Source organism: Micromesistius poutassou (genome assembly GCF_964030765.1).
Source record: "Micromesistius poutassou genome assembly, chromosome: 6".
Classification (NCBI taxonomy): domain Eukaryota; kingdom Metazoa; phylum Chordata; class Actinopteri; order Gadiformes; family Gadidae; genus Micromesistius; species Micromesistius poutassou.
In genome coordinates, this window is record NC_140276.1 from 9159475 (window position 1) to 9176726 (window position 17252).

The 17252-nt window shown below is 49.8% G+C and overlaps 1 protein-coding gene and 1 non-coding gene across 2 annotated transcripts; one reads left to right on the forward strand and one right to left on the reverse strand.

Moving 5' to 3' along the window:
* Positions 1-859, forward strand: LOC311344818 (uncharacterized protein; the record flags this gene model as incomplete). The annotated part of the gene is made up of 3 exons (XM_084469155.1): positions 1-115; positions 226-405; positions 508-859. The coding sequence occupies exons 1-3, from the start codon at positions 63-65 to the stop codon at positions 857-859; spliced, it is 585 nt and encodes a 194-aa protein (XP_084325281.1). The 5' UTR covers positions 1-62.
* Positions 860-6696: 5837 nt separating this feature from the next.
* Positions 6697-6802, reverse strand: LOC311349404 (U6 spliceosomal RNA). Its single transcript, XR_014636479.1, has one exon. It is a non-coding gene; the product is annotated as a U6 spliceosomal RNA (small nuclear RNA).
* Positions 6803-17252: the final 10450 nt, after the last annotated feature.

The window sequence follows — 17252 nt, forward strand, 5'->3', positions numbered from 1 at the left end:
GGCCAGAGTAGTTTACCCTCCCCGCTACAGGGACAGGGCCGCTCGGGGGGGGGGGGTGATTCATGGCAGCGAAGCCAGGCCGCACCAGTATACCTGGTGTGGAGAGCCTGACACGGTGAGGAGGCTACACTTCCATCATACATTTACCTGACGTACACACAAGCTGCTTTATGTAATGTTCCCATCATGCTTATATCTGTCATTGTTTTTGTCCCTCGTCCGCAGCAGTCCCAGCGCAAGCCGGCTGGTGGAAGCAGTGTGCATACAGCTCTGCCGTTTGTACCCCATGGGCAACCGTGTGCACGGTGCCCGGGGTACGCGGTGGGACAGCACACTGCTTCACTACCAGCACATCCGGGGGCCCGTTCAGCTCTATGAGCTGGACTGCAGGACCCTCTCGCTGTGGTATGTTTGATGCTTTTGGACAGTGTTATGGTGACACGCTTGAATAATGCACTCTGAAAATTGGACATGTAACTAAAACACTATGTTGAAATCCGTTCTCAGGTTTACCCGGACGCTGCGGGAGAATGAGAGGACTGTGTTGGCTCCAGGCGTTGCAGCAGAGGGACTACCACCAGCGGCAGCGGGCCCGGCGGCAGAGGCAGCGGCAGCATCAGCTGCCCGCCCCCCACGCTCCCTCGGACAATGCCAGCCCCACACGTCCTCCCTCCCTCAGCTGCCTGCACTGCCAGGGAATGAAGAAGAGCAGGCAGCACCTCTTGCTCCTCCTTCAACCACCTCTGCCCGGACCGGCGTGCCACAGGTGCACAAGTGCAGAAAATGCAGCCAGCTGAAGCAGAGGGAGACCGGACACACCCGCTACGGCAGAGAACATTTTTGTTCTGCCGCGGACTGATTTCACACTACTGCTGGGGCAGGTGAATATAGTTCTTTGTATTTGTATATAGTTTCAGTGTTGTTAGTGTTAGGCTAGTTGTTAGGCTAGTGAGGTTAGTGTTAGGCTAGTGTTAGGTTACTGTTAGGTTAGGTTCGTTTTAGGTTAGTGTTAGGTTAGTGTTAGGCTAGTGTTGGGTTAGGTTAGGTTTGCACTGAGTTGTGTAAATGTACATGACTAACAGTCAGTTATAACCAGGACAGTATAACCCTAATAATAATTAGGATTATTGTTGTGTATGTATGTATGTATGTATGTATGTATATGTATATATGTATATGTATATATTTAAGCAATAGATCACGACAGGCCGTGGTATACTCTCATTATACCACAGTTAAGGGGCGTTGTCCGTCCCGACGCGCAGCGGAGGGGCGGCGACCCAGATCGCTTGATTTAGGCCCCCCGTTATAAAACGGGGGGCCTAAATCAAGCGATCTGATTGGTTCCCAACCGTTGTATATTGAGCGTATACACACAGCTATGACGCCCGTTCAGTTTACAGAGTCCAGTATCACTCCGCGCCTAACTTGAACTGTTGTTTATTTATATATAAAAGCGATAGCGTAGTTCACTGAAGCCTAAAAAAAAGCCTGTAAAGCAATAGGCACACGGTCGCCGGCAATTTAGCCTTCTAAATTGCTAAATTGCCGGCGAACCAAGCTACCGTCTCTAGCCTTCTCTCTGAAGGACGCTAGTGTGTTGCATAGCAACCGCCGTACACTTTGCCGGCAGCCAGGAGGGACTACTTTTCTGTATTCGTTAAAAAAAATGCTTTTCCGACTTTCTCGCTTTTTCAAAATTGAGGGTGTCTATGACTTTAATTTCGCCATATTTACGTAACCGTTTTATAAAAGCAATAGATCACTTCAGTCAGTGATATACGGTCATTATACCCAGGCCCGTCGCGAGAAGGCAAGCAAACCAAGCAATTGCTTGGGGCCCCGAGCTGTCCAGGGGCCCCAAGACAACGACTGGTTATGAAAAAAATGCAACGACAAACTGTGTGAGCGCCCCCTTGATAGTCAATGCAGTAAGTAAAGTGTGTGTAGAAGAGTAAACTGTGGTATAATTTATACCACAGTGAAGGGGGTCGCCGCCCCTCCGCTGCGCCACGTATACCACAGCCTGTCGTGATCTATTGCTTAAACATATATATATGAATAAAAAATAATTTTATACCGTACATGCTTTTCATTCTTTTTATTATAAGCTTATAAGAAATAAGCAACAACAAGAATAATAATAAATGTTTTGTCTATTTAAATGAAGACACAAGTGAAAAACACTTACGGCAAATGTATTGTATTACATTGGGCCAATCCTAAAAGCCATAGAAACCATGAATAAGCTAATTAATTCATAAGCAGTAAGTCCACAAGAATAATAATAATACATGTTTTGTTTAAATGAAGACACAAGTCAGAAACACTAACAGCAAATGTGTTATATTACATTGGGCCAATCCTAAAAACCATGAATCTAATTAATTTATAAGCTTACGAGTTATTTCATCCGCATCAAGTACCTACTTCCGCAATTTTATGACAGCGCTTCGGCGGGGATTCAACCCACGCGCTTTGGGTCTCGCTTTTTGCTGGCGTGGGCAATAATGTCTGGCTGCAGCCTGTAGGACATGGACATCAACATCCAACTGCTACCGTCAAAGTCGTTTTACGCCAGCGATGATGTTTATTAAATTATGTCCCTTTCAGGGTTAGGGTAGTAGTGGTTAGGGTTAGGGATAGGGTAGTAGTGGTTAGGGTTAGGGATAGGGTAGTAGTGGTTAGGGTTAGGGATAGGGTAGTAGTGGTTAGGGTTAGGGATAGGGTAGTAGTGGTTAGGGTTAGGGATTGAAAGAAGAGATTGAAACTTTCCACGCCCGTGAACCACGCTTCGCGACTGGACGTGAGTGAGTGACGCTAACCCTACAGGCTGCAGCGAGACCTTACTTGGCGCGGGCGGCGTTTTTTTCCTTTTTTTCCTCGTTTCCAAAACAGAAGAATGCGGGGTGTTTGCCTGTGCCCAGCGATGTTCTCTGTATGGCCAGCCAATCAGCATCGACCAGAGTCGAGACTTGGTCGAGACATAGAAGCCTTCGGCCAATCAGCATCGACCAGAGTCGAGACTTAGTCGAGACATAGAAGCCTTCGGCCAATCAGCGTCGACCATTGAAACGAATGTCGCGGTGATAGGCCTTGAAACGAGAGCTGGCAAATCGTGAAAAATGCATTAAAATGTGAGCAGATTAGCCAGTTATATGCTATAGACCCTAAGGTATCTGTGTTATAAATTATGTAACGAATGTCGAAGTATAAATATGTACACTTTATGTTGAAAGTATAGTCTGTCGCGATTCCCATTGAAACGAATGGCGCGGTGATAGGCCTTCAAAACGAGAGTGTGAGATCCTGGTAGTATAGCAATTTACATGCAGTTTAGAATTAGAATTAGAATGCCTTCATTGTCATTAGAGAGCTACTCCAGTAAGGTGCCTTATTAATCATAAAAAACGAATATCACCCTTCATTCATTGCACGCACAAACACACACACACACACACACACACACACACACATGGCATGAGGTGAGGCGTATGCTGCGAGCTGTCAACCCGCAGAAGGCAGCTGGTCCCGACGGCATCTGTGGGCGAGTTCTTAAGGACTGTGCAGACCAGCTGGCGGGGGTCTTCACCAAGATCTTCAACCGGTCACTCTCCCAGTCCACCGTCCCATCCTGTCTGAAGTCCTCCACCATAGTCCCTCTGCCCAAAAAAACAAATATCTCCACCCTCAATGACTACCGGCCAGTAGCACTCACCCCTGTGCTGATGAAGTGCTTTGGAAAACTGGTTTGGAAGCACATCATGTCATTCATTCCCCCCACCTTTGACTCACACCAGTTTGCGTACAGGGCTAATAGGTCTACTGAGGACGCCGTAGCCACAGCCCTCCATGCTGCACTGTCCCACCTGGAGCAGCAGGGGAGCTATGCTCGGCTGCTCTTCATGGATTTTAGCTCGGCCTTTAACATCATCCTGCCCCACAGACTGGTGGACAAGCTATCAGGCCTTGGACTACCACACTCCACCTGCCTTTGGATTAAGGACTTTCTAACAGACCGCACTCAGAGAGTACGAGTAGGCCACCACACCTCCACGGCCCTCAGCCTCAGCACTGGCTCCCCGCAGGGCTGTGTGCTGAGCCCCCTGCTCTACACCCTCTATACCCACGACTGCACCCCTGCTTACTTCAGCAACACCTTAGTCAAATTTGCAGATGACACCACAGTAGTTGGACTCATCTCCAAGGGGGATGAGTCCGCCTACAGAGACGAGGTGGAGCGTTTGGTGGGGTGGTGTGAGGCCAACAACTTGCTCCTTAACACAGCTAAGACCAAGGAGCTCATTGTGGATTACAGGAAGAAAAAGACAGCCATCCAGCCGCTGGTGATAGCGGGGGACTGTGTGGAGAGGGTCACAGACTTCCGCTTCTTGGGAGTCAACATCATGGAGGACCTGACCTGGGGCATCAACACCACTGGGCTAGTGAAGAAGGCCCAGCAGAGACTTTACTTCCTGAGAGTTCTCAGGAAGGACAACATCCCTCAAAAGCTGCTGGTGTCATTCTATCGCTGCTTAATTGAGAGTATTTTGACATACTGCCTTTGTGTGTGGTTCACAAGCTGCACTGTGGCACAGAGGGGAATGCTCCAGGGGGTCATTAAGGCAGCGCAGAAAATCATCGGCTGCCCTCTTCCCTCTCTGGATGAACTGCAACGTTCCCGCTGCCTCAAAAAGGCCAATTTCATCCTGATAGACTCATCACACGCCGGTCACAAACTGTTTGAACTGCTGCCATCAGGCAGGAGATACAGATCCATAAAAACCAGGACAAACAGACTAAAAAACTGTTTCTACCCAACAGCCATTATCTCACTGAACGGTGCTACCAAAGCATAGCTTTTATGTTTTACATTTCATGAATGTGGATGTATATGTGCGGGGTGTGTGGTTTTTATTTTTTATGTCCATAGTGACTTTTTATACTTATTTATTGCTACTTTTGCACTGAACGAGGAATGCACTTAATTTCGTTGTACTTGCTGCAATGACAAATAAAGATATTCTATTCTATATTCTACACACACACACACACACACACACACACACACACACACACACACACACAGATGTATATCATAGGCTGCATCATTCAGTCAGCCACTCTCTTATCATTCATGTAAGCATCCATAAACATAAAACTCACTGTAATGCTTGTTTAATGCAGTGCTCGTTTAATGCTGTGCTGTGTCATTTCTTGTCATTGTAGATACAATGTCTTTGGCAAAGTTAAGGCTGACGGACTCGCAGCAGTTTGTCCCGGCAGCCGCCTGCGGCGACGCGTCCGAGCCCCCGCGCCGAGTTTGGGCTCGAACCGTTCGGTCGGAGCCCTCGATCCGACGGGACGGGGCCGATGGAACGCACGGGACAGGTGCGTTCCGTCTTCGTCCCCGAAGATGAAAACTGCGTTCCGTCACATAAGATTAATGAAAGAATCATCATATTTTTCCGTGAGTCCATCGCTCAGAGCCAGAAGAGGTCGCATGCTGACACCTTTTGGAATATCACACTTAAAATGTAAAAATATTTAACAATCAAAAAGCTACCGCTGGGTGTCAGCATGTGACTGATTGTATATTTATTTTGTGTAGAAGTAGATCGTAGTATTAGTCTTTCTATAACTATAACTGTATGTATTCGTGTTGGGCTATACAGTGTTCTGAATTGTATTCTGGGATATGGACAGAAGAGAATATGTTGTCTACTGGAATATATTATATATCTTCGGCTCTCTAGTTGAAATGGGTTTTTAATTGTCTACGGGCAGAGACAAGAGTCATCAGACTTTCAAAGCTTGTAGGCGAGACACGGGGGACGAGTTTGTTAATAATTGCAAGTAGCCTATATTTTATTTTAATTTGTCAAGTTTGGTGTATTTCTCATTAAACAAAAGCATGCAATTGAATGTTTTATTGTATCGCCTTCCGATGACATGCAGTAAATATTGCAAAACTATATGAAACGAAGAACGCAAAAGGATACGCTTACAACTAAGCAGATCGAAGCAGTCAGGTAGAACATAGACAAAATCTGACAATATTTGTACCTTTCTTAGTGGAGTATGTTCCGCCCGTGTTCACCTGGGTTTCCTCCCGCACTAAGACGCGTCCTTGCTCGGTTAATAACCCTGTCGGTGCCCTTGGGCATTGGGCAGTAGACTGGAGTTGGTCCCCGGGCGCAGCACTGAGGCTGCCCGAATGAGAGCTCTAGCAGAGCCTCCTAGTGCTGCTCGTGATGGGTTAAATGTAGAGCTCTCATTTCGTGGGAAGTACTTGCACTTGTGCAATGACAAATTAAGAATCTTCATAGGGTGTAGGCCTATACGATTAAGCAGTATTACAAATTTATTTTTGACAGTTGAGAATCAGAGTCATGGGAGATAACAGGGAATTTGGTTATTTTAATGCAGAAATAAGTTTGTTATGAAATACAAATACAGGTACAAAACAATAAGCCGGGAAAAAAAATGGCCATTTAAGTTATTCAGTAGCTCGACTACTCCTGGCGCTATTTCTCCTGGTAACTGTCGTCCAGGACAGTGGAGGAGCGCTGTAGCGGACTACTCTGCCACTAGGGGGCACTGTTTCACCGCTGTAGCGCGCCGCTAGGGGTCAGTGTTTCACCCAAAACCAAAACAATATATTCAATGATAAGAGCTGTGATATGAATTAAATATTAAAAGATAGAACGCTTCACGAATTTGCGTGTCATCCTTGCGCAGGGGCCATGCTAATCTTCTCTGTATCGTTCCAATTTTAGTATATGTGATACCGAAGTAACACAAATATAGCCTGATCCTGGGTTATATATATACCTCTACTCACACAATGAAAATTCTGTACTGGTGTGGTCCTACAAAGAACTCAGACACACTAACACTACAATACACAGCCATAATAGAACCATACACGAGTCCAGGATATTGAGATAGAATAATATTATGTATATTGTTGATTCAACTATTCTGGAACGCCTCACCGACAGGCACTCTGGGTAGAGCATGGCGGTGACTCTCTGGCGTGGGATTGGTGGAGCCGGACAAAAGAGGCCCTAATCCCCTGTCACATGACTCCCCTCCCCCACCCGGCAGCCTCTGCATTCCTCTGACGCACATCAGAGGCGCCCGGAGCTCTGCTTCCCCTGTGGACCCAGAAGAGAAAAGTGTTGGTTTACACATTCATGGTTTGTGTGTGGGGATGTGTGTGATGCAACCCTTCCTACTTCCTGGTTACACAGCTGCAGTTCACAAGAAGTCTGTTGATCTCCAAGGCAACGCAGCGTAGGGCTCGCAACCTTGTGTTGGTAGAAGAGTTGGCGTTGCGTCTAGGGTTAGGAAGGAACGATTCATACTCCATATCCCACAACTTATTTGGGGATTGATTTAGTCTATCCCTGAATACAATTCAGAACACTGTGTTGCCCAACAAGAAAGCATACAGTTATAGGTTGACTAATACTGCGATCTACTTCTATACATGATAAAATCAAATATACAAATATAAAATACATAATTGGATCAATTGTAGTTGGGTTACCGAGCAGTATGAGCCAGAAGAGAGGTCACAAGCTGACCCCTAACAGTAGCTTTTTGATTGTTAAATGTTTTGAAAATTGTAAATGTGATATTCCAAAAGCTACCGCTAGGTGTCAGCATGCGACCTCTAAGCGATGGACTGATCACCTTTCCACTGCATCTCCTGAAGACAAGATGCATACCTTTCTTTTAAAGATTCATTTTAAACGTTGTCATTTGTCTTATATGATCGTCAACAAAAAAGCATTTTTACACTGCAATGTCGGTTCGGTCGCGGCTCGGCACGCAATTTCACTGCCTTGCCTACTGTGAAACCGAGGGGGTAAAATCTATGAAGGTATTATTGTAGCAAAAAAAGGGATTAGACGTTCTCTACAACAGAGAGAGAGAGAGAGAGAGAGAGAGAGAGAGAGAGAGAGAGAGAGAGAGAGAGAGAGAGAGAGAGAGAGAGAGAGAGAGAGAGAGAGCTGCGATATCAACATGAGGAGTTCTACTGGAGTCGGGGAAATCCGCGAGCTGCTGATCATCATGGGAGAGAAGGTGATGCAGTCGAATTAAACGAAGACGGGGAGAGATGGTGCGATCCACGAGAAAAACGCAGAGGAACTGTCCTTACGAGGCTTTCGTCTGGATATAAAACAAGTGGTCAGCAAAATAAAGAATAGGTTGGCGTTTTTTCACTTGTAAATAGTTAATCGCGTTTGTAGCCTACACTCAGACGTGAACTCATTCTTGCATGCGGGTGTCTTCATTCTTAAAAAAATAAAAACATTCCTAGTATGCAAATTATTCTAAAGAGGTCTAGACTCCGTGCGTAGCCCCGCCTTCTCCAGTCGCCAAGAAAGCCCGCGCTGTGACGAACGGGGTTTTTATGAAGGTATTATTGTAGCAAAAGTCTTGAGCATGCGTACACTAAAGTCACAAATGTGTAACAGTAAATTTGAAGTCGTAAATATGTAAGTTGCATGTGTACACTAAAGTCACAAATGTGTGACAGTAAATTTGAAGTCGTAAATATTTTTTTCTACCATTGTAAACACAAAATAGGTGCTACGAGTTCACAGGTCCTTTGTCACAGGTGCACAAATCCTATCCTGTGCATCACAACTCCAAAGAGTCATGCACTTGACACTTTTGCAACAATAATTGCAGCGCAGTTGGTGCAAAACACATGTGCACACCCGTGTTTCATAATCTGAGAACATGCACAAAATGTGTGCATTCGTAAACCCAAATGTGAACTTATGCATCACAAGTTGCACATCTGTGAAATATTTCCTCACAAATGAAATTATATAGATCGCTATGTTCAATGAGCATTCTAATGAGCGAGCACAAGTCTAGCGATACAACTGCTCGAATCTGCTGCTACGAGTCTCAGCTGTGTTTTTTCTTGCGGATACTTTTGCAACACGTCTGGGTGGTAAATTGGGGTGCTAGCTCAAGTAGGCAATTTACCTCGGCCAGTGAAAACGCACGGACCATGCCGGGAAAAAGGCGTGCATAAGACAGCATATTTGGCAGTGTAAAAACGTCTACACAAAACATTAGAAAAATAGTCGGTAGTGGGAGATGGGATATCAATATCGCAAGACATTTCGGGAGGCTCAAGGAGGAGAGTATTATTACATTTTAGTAACAAATTGTAAAGACATTGTAGTAGTAGTCTTGTGGTGGACTGACATAATTCACCTTACTGTGTTATTGGTCTCTTTGAGATCACGTGACTTGTTTGATCGGCGCGACGTTTGAATTTAACGGTTTTTATGATACAATAAACGACTTGCCGTTGCGTTGTTGACGTGAGAAATTGTCTCTTCACTTCTTTTGTCGCATTTTCTACAGTCTAAAGACAGAACGTCTTAGTAGTAATATAAGATTGTATATGCTGTTATGAAGCCAAAAACTTACGTGATGGTTGAAAGTAGTGAGAAGTTTCGGCTGGAGGAGGAGCGTAGGCCTACTGTAGCTGAACTCGCGCTTCCCGCAAGGAGCCAACCGAACCGTCCAGGTCATTTTAATGAGACAACAAAAGTGGACCGCACCAGCGTAATCAAACGTGTCGGGTCGGGTGAGACGGGACAGAAACGCCCAGTCGGTCGAGGGGCCGGTGTCGTTTTCTTTTTTTATAAATAATCTTTTATGTAATTTGTCTATTTATTTCTTAACCTATATATTTCAATCGAACCGTAATTGTAATAAATGTTCATTTATTTATTGTTTATTTTTCAACCCGCTTTTATGGTGTTTTTAATGTATTTATTGTTTATTAAAGAATGGCTTCATTTCAACCCACTTTTATGGTGTATTTTCTTTTTGTGGTGTGAGTTGAGCAAAAATAGTTTTTCTTTCCTCCACACAAACATAGTCTTTTGGTAATTCTGTTTATTTTATATATACACACATATTTCAATAAACTATTTACAATTGCTGGCTGTTGTGGTCCCTCTGCTCAGCGAGCCACAGCTCCACACTTTTGCCGGCATACAGGGCACAGAAGCTCGTCCCAACTCCTCATGCGGCACATGATGACCTGTGTGGCGTCCACTCGACGAACGCTGTATCCACCTTGCAGCTCGGTGGCTTCCTCTTCGATGGAGGAGGAGCAGCAGCAGCGCTGTTGAACACTGAGCACAAGGCAATATAGAACGCTTTTAGTCTAGGTAAAATGAAATGGATGCACGCACACACACACACACACACACACACACACACACACACACACTGGTACACACAGATCAAAAACAATTTAGCAAGATAGATACACACCTTCTGGCTCTGGCTCAACAGCCTCAGGCTCCAAGCCTGGACGGCTACTGTAAAGTGTAAAGTATGTGTGTGTGTGTGTGTGTGTATCCATCATGCTGTGTGAAGTGCGCATTTTTTCGCCTTGGTGGAGCAATGTGCAGTGACCGCGAGGCCCCCCCCCCCCCACCGCCACCCTGGGTCTCCCCCTTGTCTCCCCCTTGTAGTGGCTGTGGCCGTACTCCCTGGTCCTGGGCTGGCCACAGCGGCTGCAGTTACAAGAGGAGACCTTTTTCAAGGGCTTGAGGTAGAGCCCTAGCTCCCGGGCACGACGCTCCTTCTCTGCCTGGACTCGGTGCCTCCAGGCAGTGGAGCGGGGGATGGCTCCAGCCATGGCAACAGCTGGAGCGGCGGCTGGAGCAGTGGCTGGAGCAGCGGCTGGAGCGGAGGCTGGAGCAGAGGCTGGAGCGGAGGCTGGAGCAGAGGCTGGAGCGGCGGCTGGAGTAGTGGCTGCGGCAGCGAGTGGGGTGGGGTCCATCGGGGGGGCAGAGGCAGTGGCTTCTCCTCTGGTTGGACCGTCTGGCCCAATGGCGTCCTGAAAGAAAGCACAACACACAGACACAGCACATGATGAGAACCTGCAAGCACAAACACCGTGGCAAATATGAAATGTTGACAGGCGACGGTCCCACTCACGTCCTCCTCCTCAGCCTGCTGCACCTCCATCCAGTCGTCGTCAGGAGGCGGGCGGGGCGATCCCAACTGGGATGACGAAGCATCGACATCACGCACACCGTGGGGCTCCTGGAGGAGAGCGCTGTGATGCGCGAGGAGAGCAGCGCAGCGTCGCTCGCTGTCCTCCCTCGACTGCCGCCCTGCCGCGGTTCTCGTTCCACTGCACCAGGCCCTCCAGCAGGTACACCTGATAGTGAACGTCACTAGCGGTCGTACCTGTACATAAAAAAAACGAGGGAGGAACAGAGCAAAGAGTTAGTGAGAAGCAAAAAAAAACGAATAAAAACAACGCATGTAAACGCGTTGGAAAAAGATTTACCCGGGACAAAGCGACACTGGTGCAGGTGGAAGGACTGGAGGGAAGTGGAGCCTCGAGCGCACCGGAAGACGGGGAGCCTCACACCACCCTTGGTGACCTTTCCCATCTGGGTGTACAGCTCCACCCCCTCTGGGTCCTGGATGCAGTCAATGTGGCGGCGCTGCGTGCTCCAGATCTCCTCCATGCGGGCGGGGTCGATCAAAAATTGATTGCCCAGAGGCCTGCCTCCGGCAAAGAGGTATGTATGATGTGTGTGTGTGTGTTTAAGTGTGCCTGTCTGCTGCACATTCACACTCGTTAACTGTGTGTGTCTCTGCTGTGTGTGTGTGTTTCAGCTGCTTCCCCTTAGCTGGAGGCAGACGCTGCCTGAAGAGCAGCACTGTTCCACACGGAACCCAGCAGCGGGAAGGTGGTCCTCACCACACCGCCCCGCCTGTGGTGGTACCCGCCAGGCGCCTGGCACCTCTACAGGCAGCCCCCCGCCACATCCCACGCCTTCTTCCAGCACCCATTCTTCCTCTGGCTGCCCTATCAGATGTGGGCGTACCACCTCAAGTGCTCCTCCGATGGACGCAAGCTGATGGGCGCTGGCCTCTACAAGACCGTCAGGAGAGTCTTGGACAGGAGTGGGTGGTACTACATGGCCACAGAGTGTCTTCAGTGCCCCTCCTGTGGCAAGAAGGTGACGGGCTGGTCCAAGCACATCTTGGAGCAGCTGGACGTAGCTCACCGCGAGAAATTCCCAGCTGTTCTGACGTACAAGTATGTCACTTTAGATAGATAGATAGCCTTTATTGTCATTTCATTAATCATAAAAAGAGAAAAAGCTCATTCATTACACACACACACACAGGTTGTCCTGCGACAGAGCACTGATTGGGCAGCTGAAGGAGCACACCTTGGGCAACAGTGTGTCTCGCCTTCGTGCCTCCCTGGTGGAGCAGCACTCAAGGGATTGGATGGCGCGGTCCATAGAATACCTGTCCGTGCTCCGTAAGGTGAGGGCACCCGGAGCGGAAGAGAAGGAGGCGTCGCTCCCGACCTTTGTCAAGGTGCCCGGACTCACCTGGTTCGGCAAGGTCTACGTCCTGGAGGCCATGACCAGGCTGAACGAGACCAAGGCCAGGATTACGTCCATTTTTGGCGAGCTCCTCAAGATGGACTCCACCAAGAAGGTGAGGTTTCTCTCTCCGCCGCGCCCTCTATGACGTCGGTGTGCCGTCTGTGTGTCTAACTGTGTGTGTTTGCGTCTCGCAGATCGCCAAAAAGCTTGCAGGTGCTGCCGCTGGGTCGGCTGTGTCCGTCCTCACTGCGGTCGAGGGGGACGGACTGACCAACATGGTGGTTGGCCTGATGCGGCGGTACCGTGATGCCAGGAAGGCCCCTCCAAAGGTCATGTACGTGGACCGGGACTGCTGCGCTGCCGTGGGTAAATCGTCGGTACATGAGATGTACCACGAGTGGCGAGAGCTGGTGGTGCGGCTCGACGTGTGGCACCTTATGCGACGCTTCGCGAGGGGCGTCACCACCGACAGCCACCAGCTCTACGGCCTCTTCATGGTGAGGCTGTCCTTTCCCATCTTTGAGTAGGACGGCGGGGACGTGGCCCGCCTGAAAGAGGCCAAGCAGTCCTCGGAGGGGTGGGACGCTGTCACGCTGTCCGCCAAGGTGCTGGCTCACCACTGTCGCCTCCGTACGAGGGGTGCGGCGTAGATGGAGTGGCTCCTCCGGGAGGTGCTGGACACCATGGGTGTCCCTCTGATTGACCGCGCCCGCATGGAGGAGATCTGGAGCACGCAGCGCCGCCACCTCGGCTGCATCCAGGACCCAGAGGGGGTGGAGCTGTACACCAAGACGGGAGAGCTCACCAAGGGTGGTGTGAGGCTCCCCGTCTTCTGGTGCGCCCGCGGCTCCACTTCCCTCAAGTCCATCCACCTTCACCAGTGCCGCTTCGTTCCTGGTAAGTCTTTTTCCACCACCTTTACACGTGTTGTTTTAATTTTGTTGCTCCTCATCGCTAACTCTTGTCCCTCGTGGTTTATGTACAGGGACGACCTCTAGTGACGTCCACTACCAGGTGTACCTGCTGGAGGGCCTGGCGAGGTGGAACGAGAACCACGGCAGGGCGGCGGTCGAGGGAGGACCGCGAGCGGCGCTGCGGTGCTACAGCTCCCAGCTGCAGCACAGCTTCAACCAGCTGGCTCTCGAGGTCAAGGGGGTCCAGCTGGTTGACGACTTCACCCAGCCCAGGGAGTACACAGGTACATAGAGATTAGTGACAGAGAGTGTTTGCTGCGGCTGTCTTGTGGCATCTGCTAATGTGTGTGTGTGTCTATCTCTCTCTCTCTGCAGGGGAACTCTTGGGGGTGGAGTACCTGTACTCCCAGTCGGGCGCTGTGCTGCAGCCGGATCCCGACGCTCTGGATGGGACCGAGGAGGGGGAGGAGGAGGACCACGACGACGACTTTGAGGAGGAGGAGCTCCGTCTCCTGGCACACGACAGCGCTCTCCTCCAGGAGCCCCGCGGCGTGCCTGCGGACGATGCCTCGTCGGGGTCCCCCCGCCCGCCTCCTGACGACGGGATGGAGGTGCAGCAGGCTGAGGTGGAAGAGGAGGAAGTGAGTGCACCGTCACCTGTCAACATTTCATATGAAAATATATATTTTCACCAATGTGTTTGCTTGCAGCGTCTCATCGCGTATCTTGTCTCTTTCAGGACGTCGTCGGGCCAGACGGTGAGCCCGGTTACCGCCAGCTGGTGGCCCTGACCCACGCCCTCGTGGAGCTGCGTCACCACGCCTTTGTAACGGTCCGTCAGACCAGAGAGATCATCGCTCTCTGGGAGAGGCTGACGGAGCGGGACAAGGCGGCGGTGACCTTCACCCCCCGCCACCAGGACAGGCTTGTCATGGGCCAGTTCAAAACCAGCACCCGGCACGCTCACGTTCCGGGAGTGGACAGTGTGAAGCGGTAACCGGTGGCACTAACAATTTTGTTCTTTTTTTTTTACAGCCTGCTATAGTCAGTAACTAACACGTTCCCTCTCCCTCTCTCTGCAGTGTCGTCGTGGGTAAGGGGCCGGGAGCAGCCCCTTATGCAGCCGCTGTGGCCAGCCCAGGACCAAAGAGTACGGCCACAGTCGCTACAAGCGGGAGACCTTTTGCGCCCAGGCCGACGGGGGAACGGTGGAGCAGTGGCGCCAGGACAAAATGCGCAGTGACCGCGAGGCCCCCCCCCCGCCGCCACCCTGAGTTTTTTCTTGGGGTGGCTGCAGCCACACACACACACTTCCATCAATCATGATGGTCCATCAAGCTAAGAAAATACAGGAACGGGGTCAACTGTCCTGCCCTCATGGCGAGCACCCGGATCCAGCTCTTTGATGTGAATCAGCGGACCCTCTCCATGTGTTAAGTCGATATACTTTGGCTCGCAGCACTGATTGTTGTCATGATTAATATCTTTGTCATGATAAATAATGCATTGCTTTTTATTTCTTGTTAGGCACATCCAGAGGGGCAAGGAGAAGATGAGGGACACCCAGTCCGAAGGGGGGGGGGGGAAACACTGTGGAGCAGTGGCTCATAGAACTAAAGCGCGAGAGTGTGAGGGCACACCCACCCCCGACACCCAAAGGTTTTTTATTTCACACCTCAAACTTGGACTCTTTTGTCTATCAGGGTGACTCATCAAGCTAAGACAATAGGTCAGGGCAGCTGGCCTCGGGAAAGTCTCCCAGAGGCGTGGAGCTGTATAGGTGTAGGTGAAGGTCCACCCCCTTCCCTTTCAGGTACAAATAGAGGTGTGAGAAATTTCTCTAAACCACACTACGATGGAAGACACTCTGAAGAGCAGCAACTTTCCCGGGGAAAGTTTTTACGTGTCGTGCACCAGTGCACCCCACCACCACAGAAGACGACGCCAGACATGCCACAGTACAGCTGGCTGTTGGTGGTGTACTGCCACGACATCCTCTCTCGCCTGGAGGACGTGAAGGCCCGGGTCACCTCCGTCTTTGGAAACATCCTGAAGATGGATTCCACCAAGAAGGTACATGAGGTGTTAAAGCACAAGCTGAGTACTATGCTCTGGCAATGTGCATGCAGCCTTACTGATGTGTGTTGTGTCTCTTTCAAACAGGTGACCCGGAAGCTCGCCAGTGCCGCCGCCCAGACTGCAGCGTGGGCAACAAACGTCGGCAACGAGCACGGGCAAATTCTCATGTCCGTGCTCACGGCCACCGAGTGGGGGTGGCCTGTTGCCCATGGCTGTGGGGTTAATGCAGAGGTACCGAGACGCTGGGGTAGTGCAGCCTCAGCTCCTCTACGTCGACTGGGACTGTTGTTCGTCCCACGGGGGATCCAAGGCAGCTGCTATGTTCCATGAGTGGGATAAGCTGGTGGTCCGGCTGGACATCTGGCACCTGATGCGGCGCTACACGTCAGGTGTCACCACTGAGAGCCACCAGCTGTACAAGCCCTTCATGCAGCAGCTGTCTTCCAGCATCTTCCTGTGGGACACAGAGGACACAGCCCGGTTGCTCGACGCCAAGAAGAGGATGCTTGAGGCGCAGGGGATGACCTTCTCGTCCGAAGAAGTCCTAATTCTCGAAACTCGATTCTCCAAGCTGCTGACTTCTTGTGGTAGAGTTAGGCAGACCCGAGAACACTGAACATTCCAGTCTGGATGATATAAATGCGTGAATCTATGGCCGTGTCCCAATTCAGGGGCTGCATCCTTCGAAGGACGCATTTGAAGACCACATACGTCACAGCGTCGCGTCAAGTGCTGTCCCATTTGGAAGGGTCCTTCGAATGTGGCCGAGATATGCAGCCTTCAGCCGTTTCTCAATTCGTGTTCTCGTGTACTTGCGTTCTCGATAAACGTCATCAGTGGCAGCCCAAGCACTGTTCCAATTCCAAGTACGCGAGAACGCGAGTACTGTCGTAAAACCCGGAAGTGTTCTCGATGCGTTCTCGATGAGGCCGTTCTACCGAGGATGCATCGGAGGTGACTCGTGTGGACTTGGGACCGTTAAATATCCCAGAATGCATCATCGAGTCCGCTGCTGTTCCAATTGCAGGTGCGTACTCGCGTTCTCGGAAGTCTGTACTTGAAAGTCCGGACTTGCCAAGTACGTACTTCCAAGTCCGCGAGTACGTAGTCCGCGTACTTGGTATTGAGAAACGGCTTTCGTTTCCCGGATTTGAAGGACACATCGGATGCATCCTTCACGGCCAAACGTATCCCAGCATTCATTGCGCGTTGGATATTTTTTCAGAAATGGCGCGGAGAGAGCGGAAGCAGCAGCTGCAGCGAATACATATTTAATGACAAAACTATGTAAAAACATTTTTTAAATATAAAAGTAAGGTTGGGACCATTTTAAATATGTAACTTTATTGTCAAAGTTCAATGACATTAACGCTAGACATATAACGTTAAACTAATTAACGTTAAACCGACGTCCTCTCTTCCTCTTCACCCGCCGGCACCGGCGGTGAATCTTCTCCCACTCCTCCAATAAAAGATAAAACATAACCAATAAAATGATAATTTCTGGCTCCATATTTCTCCTCCGCTGTCCGGTTTGAACCGCAGCTGTCAGGGTTGCTAGGAGACAGGAGCGGCGCGTGGTCTCGCAAGGTAAAGGACGTTAACGGCTGGTTACGCAATCCGGAAATGCTCCGTAGGCTAGCCGCTAGACCGTCCCATTCCACAACGCTCGTTCGGCCTTCGATGCAGCCTTCGCAGTCTACGAAGGATGCAACCCCTGAATTGGGACACGGCAAGTGTCTCTGCATCTGCTGCAGATAACATTCAAGATGAATAAGTTATTTAATCCACATTAAGTACCTACTTCGGCAATTTTTTGACAGCGCTTCGAGGGGGATTCGAC